Here is a 24338-nt window from a genome sequence, read left to right as displayed (position 1 = left end):
CATAAAACAACCGAATAAAGGGGTAGAAATCGATTTGAATAGCTATTTTGCAGTTCACTAAGTACCTTTTAGAATCGCTCAATGGCATCTAAAAGGCTATGATTTCAAATTTACCTACAAATAGGAAGAGAAAGAGAGAGAGAGAGAGCGACAGGGGAGTAAATAGGAGAAATGATTTCTCACGTGATTGTAATATGCAGAATGTTATACGATATGCGCTGCGGTCGCTGTTCCTGGTTGATAATTGCTGTTTCATATATGCATAACATGACGAATCACACTTGGAATTCCGAAAACATGTGCAAGTCACCTATTTACTAATATTTATCATTACTATCTTCACATAACAGATGCGTCGTGACTCTGTATTTGCAACTTTTTCTCCACTACGAATAGCAATCGCGCTGAAAGTTTTCCTTACTGCTTTTTTAGTGACAATTATTTGGTCTCAGCAGGACCATCAGCTTTGTAAAATTAAATAATAGTAACAATATTACAGATAAAACTTAAATTTCACTGAGAGAAAAATTTTTGTAAAATTATTTTACAGGAGCTTTCATTGTGTTTCATGCCATGCCATTTTGTGTGAAAATCTATGGCGGGGTTCTAATTAGAATGTATTTATACTATTTGGAAAAGAATTTTCTCTTGAAAATTTACATATTGTTCTTCCAATTGTCACTTAAAGGGGAATTTATGTAGAAGTGGATTAAAGAAAGCTCCTAACTTGCCAATAAAAAGAAGCGATAGAAGATATGCTTATGATGTTCGTGGTAAGAGCTTTTCATAAGCGAGGGCATTTTATCTGTGAAATTGCGTAAGGCAAGTCTTAAAATCAGGAAAAGAAACTAAAAGGTAAGTTAGAAAGCTGTATTATTCTTGTGATATTAATGTGAAAAAAATATGGAAAGTACATTATAGGTTCACGACATTTGCCAAAATTTTTCATTTCAACCTTTATACCTAATTTATATACACAAATAAAGAGGAATTCTGAGACATTGAGTTCTTGGTATAACATTGCAATCAGAGCATTTTCTGCGGAGGAGCAACTTAGTAACTTCTGGTGAGAGGGAAATGAGCGATTGCTGAATGAGAAATGTGAGAAAAAATTGCAATATTGTGTGAATTATAGCATTGCCAGAGGTGAAATCGCAGAGATAGTTTCAAACTTCTCTCACTGTTACATATATATATACTTATATTACAGATAAAATAATTTTATTGCTCAAGCTCAAGCATTATTCAACTCTCTGTAACTTTATTTCCACCCTCGTACATTTCCACCTTAATCTTTTCATTCATTTCTTACTCAAACACATCCACGTCATACATCACCTCTATACAATATTCCATGAATGATAATACGGAAGGAGAGCGAATTGGAAGTGAACAGAAGAGGAAAACTTTGAGATATAACTTTTATATTTTTTCACACACACACACACACATACTCATAAAATATTATTAAATATTTACAGAGAAAGACTCTCTCTCTATGATTTTGTGAGCAAATAGAAATCCCGGTATTACAGCATGTGCACCATCAAATATTTATTGAATCAATAGAAAATTTCCTGCCTGTCGTTTCCTGGCTGTATTTAATTACCTTCAGCATGATTTGATTTAAACATCCCCCCTTCCACCTCAAATCTTCCTATCCGCATTAATGGAAATCCCTCTCCAGATAGTTCCTGGACAACTGACCCAATAATCCCTCAACTCTCCATCTCATCCCCGTGCCAATGGATTTTGTCAGCTGCAAGCCCTCCTCTGGGACACTCACGTGGAAGCCAAATTGAATTTTAATCACTCAGAGTTATGCTCTGCAGTTCCCAATCTGATGGTCGCGCAATATCATTTGCCACGATGACAAATTATGCTGCCTGATTTTCATAATTTTCAACTCTGCCGACTTTCATAGACATTTCATCCATAATTTTTCCCCCAATTGCACTAGCCGGAAGATGAAATGCATTTCATTCTGGTTCTATTAATTTCCACAGGGTTATTTTAATTGTATTTTGATGCATAAAATCGGTTTCTAATTGTTCGTAAATGTCGAAAATTTATAGCATAAATTAATCTACTCATTAGGCAGTATTAATTTCAAGTATGCTTTAAACAGGTGCATGTGCACACAACGCCAAAACTTTGTAACTAATTTTAACTTTTTCACATCGAGAAGTGACACTTTGAAGTCTTTTGTATCTATTTTCTCGTTATAGTTTAAAGTTTCACCTAATGAAGTTCACAACTATTTCCTAAAGGAACTTCCACAAATGTGTAAAGAAAATTTCATGAGGAATTTCTCTCTAAAAAAAGCACAAAAAGTTGTTTAAACAAAGAGATTTGTTTGAATTAAAGTAGTCAAATAATTTTCACATATTTCCGCACCTGAAAAAACTCTCCTTTTGACTCCGTCTGCATTCATATTCGAGCGTAATTTAGGGCATAAACTGTGAGACAATGTCGAAAGCTTACAACAATTGTTTGAAATATATTTTAATGGAATTTGCACTGGGTTGTTTGGCTTTATGCATATTGAGAGGGTATTCTCTGGCAACTATAATCACTGAGCATGCTATGCAGAATTTGTATGAATGGCAAATGAGCTTTTGTGGATGCAATTTTGCCATCGCCCATCCACCAAGGAAAGTCAGTGTGGAGGTGGCATTTGAAATGTAGGAGTTTGACCTAAATGTGTCACTTAAACACATTAAACGACCTCATCAGTCCCTCTGCCTGATATCACCTCAGTGTCCCCGCCATTGGAAGGCATCCAGTGGCGGCACATTATTTTGCTGGGTGCTCTCTCCATCTGCCACTGACATTAACACCCCCAGCAGGCCAACTCAAGAGCATCGCGATGCATTATGAGTAACCGTCCGTGATCAGCACATGAATTTAATTAATGTACCCTCCTCAAACAAGGACTAGGACAATAGAGATCATTTTGAGCCTCTCCTTTAGCACTAAAGTCCAATTTTGCCCTCATCATGTCGTCACATTTTGTATAATAATTATAATCGAAATAAAAAGGAGGGAAAGAGAAAGAATCTCAATATGGGTAAGGAATCTCATTCAAGAAGGCAAGGTAGGCGCTACAAGACGTTGTAGAGAATAGGAAAAATGGGAAAAATATCTAATTGGGGTGCGAGATAGTCTAAATAGTAATCATGATTTGTATAGAAGTCTATTCACATCTGATACTCAAGCTAATGCGAAGAGTTTATCTAAACCAACATCGAAGAACAGGAAAGAGTTTATGTGAGAAATCATCTAATTTCATACAATAGTGAAGTTAGGCACTATATTCTAATCGAAATGATAAAATAACTGTTTAATAATTTGTTATTAGTATTTTTAATGGGGTTCCTTTTCAGAGTATTTTGTTATTAGCCAAAATAATTACGGAATTCCAAATACCGTTTCACTGTTTATTTTATTTATGTTGATTTCTTTTATCTTGTTTTTATTTAGAAACCAAATTAAACAACTACTATATTTTCTTTTGCCTGTGTTATTTTTGATGACACAAACTATCAGTATAATTTTCTAAAGATCTATAGTTCTGACACAGTTTATTTTTCAGTTGGAAAAAGTGAAGTATTGTGTAAAATTGTGTAGCACATAACAAGTTTTGTGAGAGTGTTTTGTAATTGTTGTGTGTAACAGTTATTAGATTTTAGATTCTTAAGAGGTATAAAAGACTACTGGTAATAAAAATAAAAGAATAAAAGCGTACAAAGTCAGCATTAAGTTTTAAGCACGAGGCCAAATGCATCGCTTAAGAGAACAACATCGAAATGCACAAATAAATCCAGATTCGAGATGCAGAAACAAAACAGAAAATCATAAAAGAAAATCCAAATGATAAATACTTGCTTACGTAGCATTAAAGCATCTATAGTTCAATGATTCCTCAAAAATCAAAAGAAAACCAAAAAAAAGAAATATCAACACTTCCTTATTAATTTGATAACCTCAAAAAAATTTGCTTGTCATTTATATTACGCACTTATGCACAAAATCCATTAACCTATAAATACTTCTGCCAATTTATAAGATACAAAAAAACTAACTGCAAAATATAAAACATATTTTTGTAAAATCGAATGTATAGTAAAAAATTTAGTTACAAAAAAATCGTATATAAAATAAAGATCTTGAGAATTTTGGTCGATCTTTTGTGATATAACAATATCAATACATATACAATGTTTTTTTCTTTTATCAAAAAAATATATATATGTATGTATATATAGCAAAATTTACGTATTTATACGAAGTTAAAGGTAAAAAATTATTCAAATGCTAAAAGCAATATGCGGGTAAGCATGTTTTTTGAAACGCCTTAAAAAAGTTTTACCTTCAGCACAAGATTGCTTTTCGAAAAGCCCTTTTCTTTTTTGACTAATCGTCCTCTTCGATCTGCGCGCTTTTTTTGAAGATTTTGCAGAATCTAGAGCCACCGTTCAAAATAGTTGGAAGAAAAATTTAAATATTATAAAAAGTGGAAGAATCAAGTAATTACAATATTTTTCTTTGTTTTGGATTCATCGTTTTCGTCGTCATTTTTTTCTGGTTATCTGAACACGTGATCAAAGTGAAACAAAAAAAAAGATCAAAGATTCTTGTAAAATAGTGTACAACGGTATTAACTTTCATTTCCATTCTATAATTTTTTTGATGTTCGCATTTTTTATTGCAAATTTTCCTTTGAATTTCACCTTAAATTCTTTTTCTTTCAAATTTTTTTTCTGAGGTGTTTTCAAGTGAATTGTAATATTTTTGAAAATAACATTTTCTGAGTAGGTTTTGGCTCTTTTGTCTCTTCTACATTACAATATATATGTATATATTCGTAACACTCAAATGACAGAATATATCTATGAATGTCACATATAACTTGCGTCTTATCCTAACATCTATTCATATAATGAACATTTACCAAAGAACTCTGAAGTGTCACTCCGCTATAAACATCTAGACACTCAATCATGTAATCACGATGGAATAAAAACAACGCAGTTTGTCTTCAAAAATTTTCACTCATCTACAATATTTATCATGAAATATTTTTACATTTATGTATCGAAATATAACACTACAAATCACACTTCTACAGAGGAGAGCATTCTCTTGAGGGTGAATGTCGGAGAAATCGGGAGTTGCGAGAGAACAGCTCTTCTCGAGAGCTCTGTATTGATCTCAAGAGAGATGGTGGCAAAGAAGGACAGGTATCTCAATTTCGACTGAGAGAGGGTAGCATGAAAAGAATCGGTGCGCTCAATTTCTTTCACAAGCCTCGAAGAAATGATGTGGGCTGGTTTGCTGAACCGCAATGGAATCTCCTCCCTTGACTTTTATATCAAACAATCCATCGACATAGCGAATATTCGATAAAATTGTGTGTATTGAGGATTTTTATATTGCTATTGAGCAAATCGAATTGAATATATTGACTGAGAATCCTTTTAATGGACTATTGAGTCTTGCCTGGTGCTATAATACAGTGCCAATCACAAATGGAGAGACACTGGTGCGATTGACTGTGTTTCACTGTATTAATAAATGGAAAGTCTAAATCTCATCTCAAATTCTAGCACACTTCTGTCAATTTAATCTTTTCCTGAAGATGTTTTCATTCGGCTGTCATCTGGAGAGAACATGAAAGACTGCGCATTTCCTTGTGATGGTGAGTGTATGTTGTACATAAGTACATTTGAGCTTTCCTTGAGACACATCTACAGTCAAATAAGATATTGGAAGATTATCAGATTCAGAAGAGTGACGGCGTAAAAGACACAATTGACACGATTTCAACCACCCTTGGTGTATTTTCTGGTATTTTCCATGGAATCCCCAAGTGTTGAAGTGATTGTATGTATTTTTGTGTTCTTCACAAAGATTCCATCCTCCATTTCCACGTACAACTCCTCAATATTTATTAACTGGTAAGACGTGCTTGTTTTTCATAAATTGCAATATATTTTAAAATGTGAATTAAATAAGAGAAACAATAGTGACAAAAAATATATAAATTGCCCATCAAAACATAATTTGGAATAAACACGATGCATCTAAACGTAATTCTAATCCAAAAATTTACCAAAAATCTTTTTACACATGAGCCAATAATTTAGTTTCAAAATCACGCACTGTCTAATTTTCTACCAGAGACTCAAACAAATATACTCAGCATTCTAATGACACTAAAGAGCAATATAGAAAAGAAGGAAAAAAGAGTATAAAGGATAGGAAAAATATTCTCAATTGAGAGATTGAGACCACTTTCAAACAAGATATGCAAAGGAAAACAGGGGAAAAAACTACAGAGAGAATAATTCGCTGAAGGTTGAGAACCAGGAGTGTGTATTACTTGATAGCGAGAAATAATAAAAGTTGTATATATATAAAAATCGATAAACACATGGTTACGGTTATACTTGAAAGAATTAAAATCATGACAAGAGGTTATTATAGATAGTGGAAACGGAAAAACAATGTACCAAAGAATAGTTGAGAAACAACGGCAAAATGTTGACTTTTCATGGACCAATAAAATATATATATACTCGACGGACAACGACAATCAATATAACGAGAAGATAGAATTAAGTTCTGCTTACCCAAATACCGCATTTTAATATTAATAGGTATATTTGCAGCCATTAGAAGTGGGAAGTGAGAGAAAAAGCGAATCATTTCTCATGGATAGTCTTTGCAAAGAGTGACAATGAGAGGTTGAATTTTTTGAAAAGAAGTGTGGGGGGGATATCATCTTCTACACTATATTATATAAAAAGGAGTAATAGACTTGCGAGCTGACTCTAGCAAGAGCAAGACAAGGAAGTATAGAAAGGAGAAGTTGTATATAGCTAATTGTGAAATTTCGTTACAGTCTGTATACATATATTATGATCCTAAGAGAAAATACAAATCACTTTAAAATTATGCCAACAATTACTCACTACAAAATCCAACTCTTATCCTCTCATTCATAATTTAACACACGCCCGTGGAATGTATGTACATCCGAAGAGAGCGAGAAAATTCATCTTCATTAGTGCCAATTAAATTGATGTTCCTGAAGGCGCTTACTTTTCCCAACATTGCCCTCTACGCTGCATTTTCACGATTTTCACCACATATTGCCGCCATATTTCACAATATAACCACTTCTCTCACGTCCTACACTTTTCCAACAATTCCCGCTCATGACATTATTTGACGAAATAAAACTACAAATGTGGTTTTTTTTTCTTTTAAAGTCTGCCAATAAGAATTAATACCATTATTTTAAGGCTTGTCCAACTTCATTGTACAAAATGATTAAAAAAAGAAAAACTTATTTTCCCTAATGACAGTCACAAAATTTAATAAAAAAGCCATATAATGCGAAAAACATGTCGTGTTTTATTTCGGGAAAGCCCAGCTTTTCCAGGCTAATAAATATAAAGCGTAAGCACATTAGACAGAGAGGGATAGAGAGAAAGATTTGAAAGCAGAGATTTTGTAGTGAGTCGAGCGGAGTCATAGAAAAAAGTAGATCCTGTTGAATAATTCTGAATTACAAAGTCAAAAAATAAAATCTCAAAGACAGAATTAAGGAGTAACTATCGATAGTTTCTCTATAGTTAAAGGTTTCTCTCTCAAATTGTGTACTCTTTAAGAAAGATCAATAATTATTGACACTATCCTAAAACCTGCTTATTTGATAAAATATACAAAAACTATAGACTCTGTATGACTGCATGTTTTTCTTCCAAAATGGTCTTGTCATTGAAGAAAAATTATATTATATGTATCAAAAATTCCTAAGCGCTGTGAAACACATACAAAAAACAATAAATTTACATGTAGTTAATATTGGATACATTTTTTTTTTCATTTTTACAATTTAAGCAAAGAGAAGCTTTGAACACGCAATTCAAATGTGAAAGTAAGAGAATAAAAAGTAATGTCAAATAAGAAGCATTAGAAAGTGGATTAATATATCAAAGGAAAAGAAAAAAAAACTTCCTCCTCCATTCTATCGCATTTCCTCTTTTTTTTCTAAAGAGATTCATAATGTTATTCCATATTCATTTCAAGTGTTCTAAAATGCCCTTCATATAAAGCTGAAAATGTGTGAAGGAGTTTGATGCAAATTACCATAAATTCTGACATTGCATTAATTTACATTGCTTCATAATTTAATACCTAAAGAAATGAAAAGGAATTCTTTTTATAGAGAAAAACTAAAAAGATCAATATTTCAAGATTACCAGGAGAATGAAAAAAAAATTACTATTTATGGAGGCTTTAGAAACAGTATCTCACAAAATTATTTACACACACACGAGAATTCGACAGGACACGTAAAATAATTTGGAAAACACGTTGATTCTGAAGTTATAAATTGGAAAACAGGAATTTCTGGATAATTTTGAGCGATACTGTGTATGCGATTGGATGGAGTATCGTCTTATATCGATTCATGAAAGTGCGCTCCTAATTGTTTCTCGTGATTAAATCATAATCAAACTATATTCAATCCCCTTCTGGATTGTAAATACACAACCTTCTGATAGATTTTCTTGTTACTATGTTTAATATTCCTGGGTATTTCGCATTTTATGTGTTGTACATGTCTTCGTTTATAGTAATATATGAGGTTAATGTTTTCCAATCCAACTTAAATTTAATTCTATGTCTGATGAGATATGTCATACATTTGGTTGAACCTGTTTCGCGATTGTATATATATATAGTTATTAAGGCACAGGACATTTCCTATAAAATTGATATACTGCAACTTCCATTGATTTCTCAAAAAATCTGTGTTATATTTTATATATATCTGCTAAATATATACTTACATAAACTTCCTCCCATTGCGACACGTACCGAACGAGGCGAGACAATCGCAAAAGACGGACTAATGATAAAAGTTTGGCTAATCGAAGAATTCGTAGTGCTCTTCCGGCATGCAAAATTTGAAATGATTCCGAGAAATCCTGAAAATATTCCCAATATTTGTATATTAGAAGAAAAATCGGTGATGAATAAATGAATAAGTACAGAATTGATACATTATCAAATTTGGCGAAATTTGATAAACAGTGATGCATAAATTTAAAGGAAAAAAAATGACATTGGAAAATGTGGTTCAAATATTTCAACGAGAATAGAAATTCGATTAGCACACAACAGAAAAAAAATCGATCAATCGTTAAAGCTGAAAGTGCATTTTTGACTTTTGGCAAGTATTAATTATTAAGCTTAAAATGAAAAGCAATTTCCTGAACTGTTTGATGTCTGGTGTGAAAGCAAGAAATTTATAATTTAATGAATTATTGAGTGTAGAGTTGCAGTAATATGGCCAAATATTTCCTACAAGGCCGCATTCATTCTGTGATAAAAGCGCTCCTGTGCTGTGAAACTTTTCCCCAGCAGTCCATTATTTATTCACCATTGAACCTCCTTGGATGTTTGATTGGCAAAACCAAAGCTCTCCCTCACCATGCCCGTCGTCTCACCCTTCGATCCCCGCTCATTACTTTAGGAAAACCACCAGCCAACAAATTTATACGCTTTGGATATTGTCCATGTGAAAGAGAGACCATGTCTGTACAATTGATGAATGAATTGTTAATTCCCTCTTCTTGACATTGTCACTTGAATTGAGTACAATCGTGTCAAATCAGTTGTTGCATTGCATAGTCACCGTAAGTGGCAAACATTAATCTTCTTAACCCACATCCGAGTTCATGGAACACAGCCATGTTATACTTAAAAGCCCAGGTAAATCGAATGAGACTGCAAATGTAGTTCATGGGTGAAGAAGGAGTCATTGAGAGAAAATTCAATGTCTCGCATTGGATTATTTTTCACCTTCCGCCTCTCGCTTTCTCTTCAACCCCCTTTTTCAATATCTCATGCAATTCTGAAAATGTACAATATATATATACTCTCAAATCTTGATTAAACCACCCATGTTCACCGATTAAGCCCACGGAACTGTGGTGAAAAATTCATAAACAATCACTTTCAACTTTCACACATGCAATGCATTTTCAATTATTCAATGTCACAGAGCCCATATGAGAAAGTATTGAAGCGTAATACACATATGTTGAGAAATTTGTAGCATATTGCACGCGAAAATTAGCACTGATGGCTGCTGAGGAATATACCAACTCGCACATACAGTATATGAGTATTGATTAAAATCCATTGGCATCGTGTGAAGTGCTTGTTAAATGAAATTCTCCACCACAATTCCTTGCAATGTCGCAATTCATTTCAAAAATTCTCCCGTCATAAACCATCTTTTTTATTTAATTGAACACACGAATTTCATTTCATTTTTAATCACTCGGCTGTCTAATACTGATTGAATTCATAAAAATCCTTTTTCAATAAAACACCATGCAATTCCATGATTTCTCAAATAATCAACATTCACATGACTGATAAATATGAATAGAAGAACATTATGGAAAATAACCAAAACACAAAGAGAGATTTTAGAAACACGGGAGAGAATGAAGTTTGAAAAACACATTGAGGAGCAATAACTCTTATTTACTCATTATATAGACCAAAAAATTCTGTACTAATATTTAATATAAGGTTAAAAAGGATGACAAAATCACAAGTAGCAAAAAAAATCACCAATATACTCAACGACACGACTCTATAAAAGTCTGTGTTTACATGTTTTTCACAGCCCTAAGGCTTTCACAATATTTGCTCTGTGAATTTCGTTCTTCTTTGTAATATCGCAGCTCTACTTTAAACGTTCTGCGAATTTAAAAGTTACTACTCCTCTTTAATTTACGATAAATTCTTTGTTGTAAAGTGATGAAATAGTTGGGAAATGGGATGAAAAAGAATAAAAACAATACAAAACAAAAAATAACATACCGATGAGGCTATGTACTGGAAAAGATAAAAAAGGTTTAGAATAAATAAATTCACATTTAGTTTTTTTCTTTTCTTTTCTTCATGATAATGTGATGGTGGAGAAAATAATTTCTTTTATTTGTCCTAGCAATAATATTTCTGACAGTGATAATTTGCAATTTGCAAAATATTCACAAAGTAAAGGAGAGAGAGAGAGAGAGATAATACAAACGTGAGTATATTTACCATATAGAACTAAATAGATAATTTTGCTATGATGCTAAAAATAGTGTAAGACGCTAAGTTCCGGTCTAGTGCTTGACAGTGTTCGATGAAAATTCCATTTGCCTCGCGGCGGCGGAATTTAAGATACTGAATAAAACAGTGTATTTTTGCTGCGGATGTTTTGTGAAGACGAAAAGGAAGGTAACAAAAAAACCGAACAAAATAGCTAAAATGAGTGACTTAATGTAATTTTCTTCCATGGTTTGTCGTTGAGTGCAATAAAAACGGAAATTATGTATATATTTCACACAGAATAGAAGAAAAGAAGGAGCTCTGAGGCTCTATTTTTGCCAATGTTCAAGTGGTTGGTGGAGGTTTTTTTATCGGGAAAGTCATAAATTCAATTTTAATTTTCCACCAGTTCAGTGCGGCCAAGACAACAATGGTCAGACGCAAAAAAAAAATAGACTTAAGAACACTCCCCACGAGTTTCACTGAATTCTTCGTCCGCGAGAGCTCATTAAACACCACAAGAGCTCATTCACTTTAATTTTCTCTCCCGCGTGGCTTTGCAGGAAAAATATTAAACGCATTTCAACATTTTCACGGTTACTTTTCTTTCTCATATGCCCGCTTTAGATATAGCACAATATATATATAAGTTTGTTGTGTGTAATTTCAGTGAATTCACGCAAAAGCCACAAACATTGATGGTTATTTGAAAAAATACAAATAATTCAAGATAAGTTATTATATACTCAAGTTTAATCTATGGGCATTTTAATGTGTAGTGCACGATCAAAGTGTGATTTTTCAGTTTGAAGCTGAGAATCGCGCGCTTTCCTAATAAAATGCTGAAGTATATATATTTTAAAATAAAAGCACACTTTTTTCAGCACAAATAGTTTGGATCTTTCACCAAATTATACACTTTTCAGTTCAACAAAATCAATATTTATGTGTGAAACAATAAATAAACACAGCAGAGAAAATTGTGATGATAGTATTGAAATAAATTTTAAGTATAACAATTTACCTGATTGAAGATGAGAAAAATGTAGTCGAGTGGTATAGACGAAATCAAATCCAGAAAAAACCATGTCTTAAGGTAGTGTTTCGCTATAATCTTAGGATCTAATATCACTTGCTCCGCATTATCTTGCTGCATTATACCTGAAAGATGGTTTCAAAGAGAAGCACAAAGAAGAGTCATGTAAGTATACGGATTGTATTAATTCGAAATCAAAGTGCTAAAGAGTGTGTGAAAAATTCGATTACCTGTTCTGAAGTTGACAACAATATCTATCAAAAATATGGTGTCACTTAGACAATTAAAAGCAATCCACCTAGTGCTAAGGTCATCATTGAAAAAAGATATGGCAACAGGCAAAATTATCAAATTCGCAACGAGTAGCAACAACATACATAAGTCCCAGTAGAATCTGTGCGTGAAAGGAGAGAAGAATTCATGGTAATTGAGCGTGGAGGGAGGAGATCAATTTCACAGATCGATCACGTACCGAAATGAGCTACATGGATGGATTACCCAGTGACCGGCTGATTTTTGTCTAATTCTCTCTTTAACTAAGGCTTTCTTGCTACCGAATAATTTCATAGCTAAACGGTTGTCTGTAGGCTGAAACCATGACTGCAGTTGGTTCTTGATGAAATTCGATGACGTCTTCTCCGGCACCACCGGTATAGTCGGTAGTGGTTCCTCCTTCGGCGTGCCGTAGAGAGAGACATCGTCGAAATGAACCTAAATATCGTGGATTCGAAACAGTACAAATAATCACGTTGTGCAATAAAGTCTCTCCAAACACTTGACTCACCTTTGATTTTGCCATTTCGTTAAATTCCGTTAATAGTAAGGCTTCATCATCTAGAGCAGTAACTAAAGAATCTGTACACGTATTATCTACTGATATCCGCAAGTCGTTATCATTTTGACTAGATAAATTAGAGTTGAATCGTATTGAATCGGAACTAGCTGCACTAAATAATCTGGAAAGAGGAGAGAAAAAATTGCATAAATACCGAGAAAAAAGCGCCAATCTGATTTATTAAGGAAAATTTTCACCACTTTCTTGATCAATTTGCCATTAACAAAAGGGATGATTTCCCATTTTTCTATCTCCTCTTCTGCCTTTTTGGACAAAACAACATTTCTGCGATATATGCGTGTTTATGTGTAGAGAAAATATGTATGAAATTCAACTCAACCGAATGACGGTTATGGAAAAGAAGAAGAAAAAAAAAACTATATTGATGCCTTTTGCACTTAAATCATAATTTCTTGGCCAGTTGCCAACCACAGAAAAGAAAACAAAAAATCGATTGAACTTGTAATACACAGTTTATCATATTAAAATAGAATATAATTCCGTCTTTCGCCATAATAATTCATAAATATCTTTTCTATTCACTTCGCTTCCTCCATTCGCTTTTCACTGTATTTTAGTAATTTTCTTCGGCAAAAAAAATATGGGCGCTTCGCTAAGCTTACATGTCTTCGGCATTCCTGATGTGCCAACACGGAACGTGACTAAATTTGATTTTAAGCTGAACTTTGGGGCGGAACAAGTGACCTGCCAACGAATTTTGGCATCAATTTTCTATTTTTTTTTGTTACTAAATCTAAACTTCCCAGAGTCTTATTACTTCCTGGAAAAGCTCGAACTTGAGAATTAAAAAAAAACCTAACTTTTCTAATTATCTCATCGAAAATTTAAGACACATACTTCAATTACTTCGTTAAAACGAAGGAAAACTAGACAGAATGCATGATAATGATTGTAAAATCGCATGGATCTCAGCTTTAATTTATCTATTCATTCCCCCAGTTGATGTGACACGTGACTAATGTCATTAGAAATGACAATGGTGAAGTTGTAGAAATGTTAATTTGTAAAATAAGATTGTGCCCAATATGTAACCCATAAAGCACAACCATCTGAACATACTTCACACTGTGGTAAACCAATTATTATAGATCACTTGACAAATTAAATTATTACAAATTCAGCACGTGCAAAGTTCCGAAGAAGTAATCAGAAAATCGATTGAATTTTTGTTTCTCATGGAAAAAAAACTGTATTAATCAATAGGATTTAAAGCCATCGCGGGGAGTTTAAAAGGAAAAGTTATATTAAAATCCCGAAATAGATGCTTTTCAGAGAACTTGAAGATTGAATATTCTCGCTATCATGGTGGTTTTGAAAGCCAAAAATAGTCAAATTTTGCATTTCTAAGTGAAATATCGAATGCAGAAGTGCTTTCTATTGTGAAAATTTCAATAACTCCATCCTATATGTAAATTCGTTGTAATCTTAGCAAAATCTTTAGAGGTTGCTTCGCGAGCAGGAGTTTAAACTTGTTCCACATAAGCAAAGTGGAGCATTTGCTGATGGAAATTACATCGAGAAATATATAATGAACTTGGGAATTCACTTTTCTGCTCCTTCGCCTGTATGAAAAAGTGGTTGCACTAAAATTAAAGTACAGCAGTTATTGCAAATTACGCCCTCTTTAAAATTGCAATTGAGGAAATATTTCTAAAGTGCCTGAATATTGAGAGTGAGAAGAGGGAATTCCTAAGAAAATTCCAGTGAAGAAATTAAACATTTACCCAGAAAATCAATATTTGATTGACTCACAAAAATTTCCAGGCAAATCAGAAAGTTCTATTGAAATTCGATTATACTTGTCTATTCTTGAATTTTGCCCATCTTTGACTCCACTCGAGCGTGTCAATAGATCAATTGAGAATTTCAATACCACAAAGTGGGGGATTTCCATTCAAAACTTTATCTCTTGATACTTGAGAAAATTACACCATAAACTCACATGAATAGCCAATTAGACATTGGAGTATTTAGAAGCCTATACTAAATCAATCATATTAAGTGCTTCCATCTGAATAAACATTTTATTATTGACTCTAAACATTGTAATTAGCAATCAGAATGGAATTTCGAGAATTATTAAAAACACTTCATATTCCCCCCCAAATGAACATTCAGTACACAAATTCATTCTATAGAATATGTGAAAGGAAATTGCCTTCATTATACACCAAAGAATGGACTCTTAATTTATTTCGACAATTTATGCGCGTATCCTATAAACATATCACTATACAGCGAATTAATAAACGATTGATTGTAAGTCTTGTGACAAGATAATTTGTGAACGAGCAAACAGTGATTAATTTACAGTTCATGTTAATAAATTTTGTAGCCATCATTCTGTAAAGCACAAATTGATGATAATGAAAAGAGAGAAACAAATTGTGCACCATTTGTGAATTATTAAATAATTTCAATTGAATGAAATGAATCAGTTCGTTATACAAGTTGAGTAATTTGCAACATTTCAATAACGTAGCGTGGACTTGATAGTTATAGCGCTCCACTTTTACCATTTTACCATTTTATAGGCCAGTTGGAGAGGACTTGTGTTTGACTGGGATATCTTTTATCCCATGTTCAGGAGCACTTCAATCTCCCATCGAACTTCTTTCATGTGTTTTATCAATTGTTTGAAAAATCCCATTTGCTTCACGGCAGGTGCTTATCTGTGCCTTTATTCGATATTCCCAATTATAACGCACCGCGAATTGTTCATAATATGTATATGACATTCACGTCAATTCTCCCTTGACATGATGAACATGTCGATTGCCTCGTACAGTGATATTTGCAAAAAAGAAAAAAATCAATGGCAATACAATTGGTAAAAAGCGAATTAAGCGAAGTGAAAAAAAGAGAAGCGAAACGCTCCATTAGAGATTACCAATCAAATGTAATTGTGTCGCTTTGGTTAATTTTATTTATAATTTACACAATTTTTATCATGTCAGTTCGGCCCCAGGCGAATTAAATCAATTCACCTCTAGAGTGGGGAAAAAAGAAGAATTTCCGTGAAATTGAGAAGAGTGATAATTCTCATTGAAAACTAAATTGCATGTGACCTCTGATTAATGATTTCTCCCGTGTAAATCCTCTTTCTCACCTCTATAACATCCTATAAGCTCAGCGTCAAATTTATAACACTGTCTAATGCTTAAAAGCTCCCAAAGGAGGAGAACACAATAGAGATTTCACGGTGAGACAAGAGGTGTCATTTGTCAACAGGCAACTTGTCTATAATAAAATAATTGAGCTATTATTAATTGACTTGTAACAATATTCAGGAATTTCACGCAAATAGCAGCGAACAAAGCTGTTCTAGCCAAAATTAGAAGGTGTTGAGCAAGTCAATTAGAAGTAAGTTATTTCGAGGAGACACTTAGAATAAAGCCACTCATTAACTCCCCCTAATATTCTCACTTTTCACGTAACACTCCATTCATACCTCCAGGGTTAAGGCCACAGAAGGTTGGAGGAACTAATTTGGAGTACTTTTAACTCGCCGCACAACTTTCCAAACTTAAATCACATGCAATAGAACAGCTAAATTTGGCATATTTTCGAGGTCTGAATTCAGTAAAAACGTCAGAGGTTCTGGTTCTGTGGGTCACACCACCCTCAGACCCTCAAACACATCTCAAAAAGCTTTCCATTGAGCCCATTTCCAACGTGACTCTGTGTGTGTGTGTTTGTGTCTTCTGGGCCCCCAAACAATTTAAATCACATCCCATATACTCGGGGATTTCCAGCACAAATTCTACATGGTAAACACATCGTGTCACCTCCGCCGCAGCCACAAAAAGAGGAAAGAGTTTTGAAAACAGCGAGAGAGAAAAGAGAACCAAACCGCCGCCTTCAAGGCCTCTCGTGTCATGGACAATTTAATTTTGGAAGAAAATTGCGCTTTTCCTATGTTGCGCTTTTCACCTCACTCGACCCAACACTATCTCATCGTGCCTTCTGCCCACGCTGACTCCCCATTTGTGGGCTCCACACCGCGCTCCGTTCAATCTCTCTCACTTATTGAGCTTCTGCCTCTGCTCGTGCATAGAAAACTTTTTCCCAAAAACACACCACAAAACGTCTAATCTGAAATGTAAATTTGTGTTTGCGCCCTCTTGGACACGAAAAATAAATCTAGCTTATATCTTATCCATCAAAATATACACACAGCCCAGATTCTTGTATACATCTTCACATGGCAAGGAATCGCGAGAAAATTGCAGCAAATCAAGCTCCTTTTGTGTCAGGAAAAATAAATGCCAGGAAGTTAAGTTCTTGAGCAGAATTGTTGAATTTGAGGAACAATTTTCAGATGAAAAATTTTGAGAATGTTTCTCCTTCTTTGAATAGGAATATTATTTGCATGGAAATTGAAGTATTTTATTCAATTTTGTTATATTGCGTTTCACGTGTATCCCAAACAATTCTGAACAATTGCCTAAATCGATCTCTATCCTTCCTTTTTGATGCTATAGGAGAAGTGTGGTGTAATTTGATGAGGCCAATGTATTTAGAGTTTTGCTGCCTCAGTTACCAACACATTCATTTATCATCGAAATGAAGTAAGAATTTAAGCAGTAACTCAATTCTTAGCCAAGGTCTGATTGACAAATTGTCCATTACTTTGACGCCACATTAGGCACATCTCCCCTACATCAATTTGATCCATTCCAGTGAATGGCACAATCACATGAAACGAACGTCTAAGTTGGGTGTGAGATTTTGAGCAGAGTGTGACGAGACAAGAGGAAGCGAAGGTTTGGGGATGGAAAGGTCGAGGAGAGATTTAGGTTATTAGGTGAACTTTATAAATAAATTCCATCATGTATAAATATCTGAGAGTGAATCTTTTTCATCATTTATTGTTTCTCTTTTTCACCCATCCAGAGAGTGTGTGTACATGTGAGGCATTTGTGTATTTTTCTTCAGTCCGCACTACATTTGATTCTGACGCGCACTTTCCCTCTCGTGTGTGCACTCATAAAAGAAGCATTCCATTAAGAAACAGAAAATAGCCGCGCGAATCCGCCAAATAACACAAGAAGAGGCGCATGGCATCTTGTTTAAAATTCACGGTGAATTATGTCTTTTTGCACAAATTGGCGATTTTAAGCCATATACACGCCTGATATTTTTACGCCTCTGGGCATTGGAATTATGAGGAGAAGAGCGGGGAGAAAAAAAAGCGAGAGAAGGCAGCGAAAGACGGGAAAAGGAGTCCATTAAAGTCACTATATTTTCTATTGAGTGGAAAGCTCTCGGCGAAAAAAGCACTCGGGAGTCGATAATATTGAGAAATATATTGATAATTTTGATTTATGACCAGTTTCAGTTGGAGGAGGCGCGCAGTCGAATGGTCAGAGGGAGAATTTATTATCATCCATGAAGGGACTTTTATTATTTTCAAATTCCTCTATCTACCCCCACGTCTTCCGGAGTAGTTTTCGAGAGGCAATTCGCAAATACTTGAGAGATAAGAAAAGCGTCTCGAATATGCCCGTTGTTATGCCAAACTTTATCACAAGGCCTTATAATATTGCCCAAAAACGGATAACGCCTGAACACTCTCCTTTATGCGAAATTAGGAAGTGCGACTGTTTACTTTTCAACATCTTAAGAAACTCCAAAACATTCCACTGCATCTACACAATGTTTTTCTTGATTTATCCTTCCCCATCATTTCCATTCGCATTGTATGATATGCAAATTCTGAAAAATGACTTTTCAAGTGGCCCAAAAGCAATTGGATGAAATGGATGTAAATTGAAACGGAATCCCAGCATCTTCAAACATTATGGAGCACTTTTCAAGGGAAATTATATAATCCATTGAGACTATTTTACCATCGTTTAGGCAATTAACACAGGCAACTTAAAACGGCGGAACACAATTTAATGATCAATTTACATATAAACATTCTCATCAGATATTTAGCTCTGTTTAGACATGAGAGAGATTGAGCAGCGGAACAAGATGAATTTATATTTTGCCACAAAATGATTATTTGCACTGTCATTTGTCTGAGTGTGTGCCTTAAATTGCGTCAATACTTCAACACTCTGCATGTTATCAGAGCCCAAGATATAATTTGCCTTTGCCTCTGATTCCGTTGTGACATTTAATCGCAGGGAGACAGAAAAATGCGAGGACTGATGAGTGAAATTCACTCATCATTGCACTTAAGACATCAGATGATGGACATGAAACACCCCATCATCAGAGAGAATCTACAGGAAGACAATCACTACGGAAGGAATGGTGGATTTACCTGCCAGTCAATTTTAAACTCCTGTGTTTCTTGTTGCGCGTCAAACTATTCGTGTAGGATGAACTAATGATTGACGATGGAAAGTAATTCACTTGGCTAGGATTAATATTATTCACAGAACTGGAACTCGATCTGTTCTCAATTGGTGCACTGATCTGCCGATTGAAGTCGATATTGCGATTTCCACATGGATCGCTCACAGCTTTACTGCTACTCTTGACACCACAGCTGTTGTTGCTACTACTGCTACTGCTTCCCTGTTGCTGGGAATTTGCACTACTTGCTGGATTGTTATTGCTACAGATATCACTTCTTGTTGTCGTGGGTGTGTTATTATTGGTGGCGGATCGCGCGGCCGCAGGAGAGGCGGTGGTGCTCGCGATGACGGTGGCGTAAGGCGGTGGCGGCGGCGTGGAACTGCGGATTGTCGTCGTCGTGGATGATGCTTGTGAATTGGTCGCGTCCAGGGCACTGTTGTAGTATTCTCTCGTCTCGCGATTACTATTGCTCCGACTGCAGCTGCTGCTCAATTTAGGCGAATCACTACTATTCAATCTTGGTCTCACATTCAATGTACTACCACCACTTGCAACTGTCCCAATTTTTGGCAAGGTGGAATAACGTGAGTTTGCTTTCTGAGATATATTCGTTGATTGATTTGCATTAATTGATGTGTGTTGCCCATTGCAAAGCGTTGTTGTACCATTTGTTGTTGAGTTCCCAAATTGTGCCAATGTTATTGGTACCTGGCAAGAAATTGATATTGCATCACTGTCTGTTATCTGGGATATTTTCAGTGGTTTTAGATGGAATTTAAACAAATTTGTCTTTTTTCGTGCATTCTTTAAACAACTCAATGATTTTGACATGCATTTCTTGCACACTATCTGAGACGATTTTAATGAGTTGTGGTGGCCCGATGTACTACTACTTGTACTATATGTGGTGGAGTGCTTATCGCGATATTTTACACTTGTGTGACCACCCCCCGCAATTCCAGTGGCGGCTGTTGCTAAATAGTGACCGCCACTGCCACTCCAATTGATATCATCCAAATTTCCAGTCGAATTGATGCTCCTCTTGTGAAACTGCAGGCTCTTGCAGCTCGTGTTGCGCCAGCCACTGCTATCAACAGATGTGGTTTTCTGACTCAGCCCACCGGCGCTTGTGCCACTCACAAGGCGCGCCAACGGATACGGATGGTGTGGCTGAGACAATTGGGACAATTGCACGTGCACGTGATGTTGGGGTTGAAAACGCGTGTCGTCGTCTTCATCACCATCGAACCGTGGTGAATTGCTGCTGGTCGTATTGGAGGCTGTGGTTATCACTTCGCCACCTTCATAGCCAACACGGCTGCACACGCTGCTGGCCGCCGGCGAGAAGTGCGAGGGCAACAGGCGCGCCGAACTATAGCGCGGCTGATCTCTGGCCAGGAGACAACTACCAGTCGGCGCGTCGTCACTGCTACTGAACAAGGCCAATCGACCACCACTCACCGGTCCCGACGATGCGCCACCACATATCAGCGTATCGCAGCTCTTCGATCCAGCACCGCTCTTCTCACCAAACTGTTCACTACTAGATATGTTACTACATCCAACGCTTACCGAAGACTGGCGAAATTGGTTTTGATTCAAGTGTGATGTCTCTGTATTTTCCTGGCTAGAAGTATACAAAGAAGAGAGAGAAAAAAGTACACGAGGTGAGAGAAAATGTAATTTACTGATCTCACGTTTGGCATTTGCAAAAGGAGAAGAGAGGGCGCGCATTTTTCATGCCAGAGGCACAACAAGCAAAACAGCATTCAGCGAAAAGCGCCTACAGCCGAAGCTCAGTGGATTTCCACAAATATATGTACACACGCTGCATGTATACATATATTCCTGTGGATTGACCAAGAAGGAAAAGTCCAACACTACAAAACCACCAAAGCTCTCAATGCACAGCGTAGCAAAATTTTCACAGAGACAGAGAGTAAATAATAAAAAAAGGACGAATGAGAATCAAAATAAGAGTGAGGAAGAAGCGGAAAAGACATCTAAGTCCGTGGAATATTTCCCATTTGCTAACATGTTTAAGCACCGAAAGTTAAGATACGATTACTCCGTAACTTTTCCGCCAAGATTTTCTTCTGCAGTACTTTATGCATTGGCAGAGAAGTTCATTACACTATATTTGAGAGGAAAGATGACAAGGAATTTAAATTTCCTGTTCTACTACATAAAGTTTATCCCGTGAGAATTTTCATCGTCATCACAGGAGACGAAGGAAGCAACTAAATAGTGTACTGAATACGCTTAAAGGGCTTTAAAGCTACAGAAATGAGATTTGAGAAAATTAAATGAGGTAAAAAAATAAAGATTTTTACGTCAAAATAAATTTTAAAAACTAACAGAATATATTTACAGAATGACACACATTTCATCGGCAGAAAATTCATGAGAAAAAAAAGTATATAATGCAAGATGAAAGAAAATCTGCGATTTTATTTTTACATCGCAGCATCTTCAACACAATTTTGACTCTTCCCAGCTGAGAGTGGATAAACCAATATCTCCATACAGGAAGATGACGTATAGACATCTTACTGCGTACATACATACTATTCCGGCCTAATACAAATAAATATTTAAGCATTTAATTACGTCAGACCGGTGTTCAATTTAAAACGAAAGAAAACCCATGTTGTACGACCGCGTTTATACACTTTCCATGATTCCTCATGTGAGAGAGATGAAATGTAAATATTTCGTATGTTCATTCAAGTAAAGAGGCATTTTCACACCCAGAGACTATTGGAGGGAAATTCTCAGCACGATATACAATATTTTTTCAACTAATTTTCCAAATTTCCCAGGTGGCATATCAAAAGACGGGCCACATCCTTCTGACCAAGTGAAGCGGAAATTTAAGAGAAAGAAGGACTTTTTTTCCACTCATATTGAATTAATTTTTTTTTCTCTCTCGCTCAGATATGCGAATAAGTACAGAAAAAAGATGGAAGAATTTGTCAAAACTGAAACATATTCTGTCAAAAGCAGAATTTTCATGTTTTCCCTCCTTTTTCTCCGTTTGTATAATGTTTATAATACGCCATGTGTATTACTTGAATATTTTATCAACTATTTTCTCCTGTGCCTTTTTTTCTGCAACACACAAGTTCCACACACATGTCCAGAAACAATCACAAAAAGAGACATTGAAACAGACGATATGGAAATATTCACAACATTCCCCCGATACATCCACTGAATGAATAAAAGATTCTCAAATACATGTATATTCCTGGGACTCTTCACTTTTTCTTCAACTCATTTTATCATACATATTGAATAGAATGGCTAAAGTGTAAATAATGTTCAAGTTTTCCAGACATATGTATGTGAAGCCTATTATAAACATGTGGAGTTGTTTACAGAACGCCAAACGCACTGGGTGGAAAGGAAAGGAGTATCAAAAAGGAAATGCCTGACGACTTTCAATGGATTCATGAGAAATCCGACTCTCGCATATACTCTAAAACTATCAAGATATTGGAGAGAAGTTTCTCTTTGAACACACATTTGAGAGAACTCTCTGAAAAACCTCATCACCCCAGAATTTACATGAGAAAATTGACCGTGGACTGTTGAGTTGAGACATATTTAAATGGCAAAGTCACACACAACATTTGAGCTAATTAAAAAATTGACGCAAATCTTCTTCCATTCAGCAAACGACATTGCGAGGGACTTTGTTCTTTCTCTTTATGAATAAATGCACGCTCAGAATGTGAATTGCATGATTCAATTCAGTTATATTGAGGCATTTTCCATCAATTCATGTGTCATATAGTTTACAATTTATGTCTCTCAATTTCGGTATGATGCTGTATGAGGTCAAGGTCAATAATGTTATCTCAAACGAGTTTAAATTTTCTTTACAAATTGCAGTATTGAAATAAATTAGCACGTAAGGTTATCAACACGATTGTTGAGGAGTCTCTTGTGACGATGAAATAAGCGTGACAGTGAAAAAGTCTATGTATTCTGCCATATATTTCTCTCTTCCATGTTTCCTGAAAAATGCCCTCCCCACTATTATGTACGTACGTTATGTGTATGAAATAACAAAATAAACATACATCACATTCAACCGCCAGCTGATTGTGGTGAAAAGTTCAAGAGTTTATGTGTGAAGCCTGTCAAGCGGAAAACTTCAACATACCTTTCCACGAAGAAGGAAAAAAGAAAAAAATTTGTTTCCCACAATTGCCACAAAATATGTCATGACAAAAAAAAAGTGGGGAAAAATCCCGACAGGAAGTTTTCATGTCGTTAAAAATTTTACCAATTCCCTGCCAGGTATATTTCTTCGTTATACGAAAAACGGACAGAAGAAGTCATCCGCCTCTCACATTTTGTCGACACCAAGGGAACTTTCAGCGAAGGTCTCTCACTTCTTGGCTGTGCATTGAATGATGGGGTGAAGCCTCCCGGAAAATTCGTCAATGTAACCCCTGAGATTGAGGAAGGAAAATTTGAGCCGCACATTCATATATAGAGAACTTCGTATACGCTTTAATGTCGTATATTTTCTTCTTCTTCGCTCACACAAAAGGCACAGGAAAAGAGCCCAGTTCAATTCAGCGCAATATTCATTTTAAGAGAACAATATCCTATTGACTAAATTGGGCAATGACCTCACAAGGGCAGAGAGGAAGATGAATAACCACTGATTTGGATAATTCCATTTGAAGTGACCGGAGGAATTGAGAATTGGCAAAATAATTTCCGCTGGACTAGACATTCAGAGATTTTTGGAATAAAATATATGAGTGAAGTCATCATAAGCATAAACTATTTAGCCAATTGACCGTAAGAGAGGGTAAATTGTGCTATACCATCCACTCATAAATTATACCATATCACATGGTCGACGGTTAAAAATAGACGATGTGCACGTACCAGCAGAAGCCACGGAAAAAAGCCCATGTTTCGCCAGAGTATTACAAGCAAAATGAAAACACAAAAACACTGTGAAAATTTGAGTTT

At 35.4% G+C, this 24338-nt stretch overlaps 1 protein-coding gene across 6 annotated transcripts in view; it reads right to left on the bottom strand.

The window, feature by feature from the left end:
• The window catches only part of LOC132264302 (potassium/sodium hyperpolarization-activated cyclic nucleotide-gated channel 3), a 61438-nt gene that overhangs the window by 15724 nt on the left and 21376 nt on the right, over positions 1-24338 (bottom strand). For 2 of the 6 annotated variants that reach the window (XM_059764431.1, XM_059764433.1), the window contains exons 3-11: positions 20802-20967; positions 19303-20048; positions 12954-13125; positions 12642-12880; positions 12400-12563; positions 12158-12294; positions 10918-10932; positions 8868-9005; positions 4373-4465 (exon numbers count right to left, since the gene is read on the bottom strand). In XM_059764431.1, coding sequence (XP_059620414.1) covers positions 4373-4465; positions 8868-9005; positions 10918-10932; positions 12158-12294; positions 12400-12563; positions 12642-12880; positions 12954-13125; positions 19303-20048; positions 20802-20967 — 1870 coding nt within the window. The remainder of the gene's footprint in view (positions 1-4372; positions 4466-8867; positions 9006-10917; positions 10933-12157; positions 12295-12399; positions 12564-12641; positions 12881-12953; positions 13126-19302; positions 20049-20801; positions 20968-24338) is intronic. The other 4 variants (XM_059764437.1, XM_059764435.1, XM_059764434.1 and 1 more) reach the window with 4 other exon arrangements.

Source organism: Phlebotomus argentipes, unplaced genomic scaffold, assembly GCF_947086385.1.
Source record: "Phlebotomus argentipes unplaced genomic scaffold, Phlebotomus argentipes genome assembly contig_32, whole genome shotgun sequence".
Taxonomy (NCBI): domain Eukaryota; kingdom Metazoa; phylum Arthropoda; class Insecta; order Diptera; family Psychodidae; genus Phlebotomus; species Phlebotomus argentipes.
The sequence above is the reverse complement of the archived record's forward strand: the minus strand, read 5'-3'. Positions and strand labels throughout refer to the sequence as shown.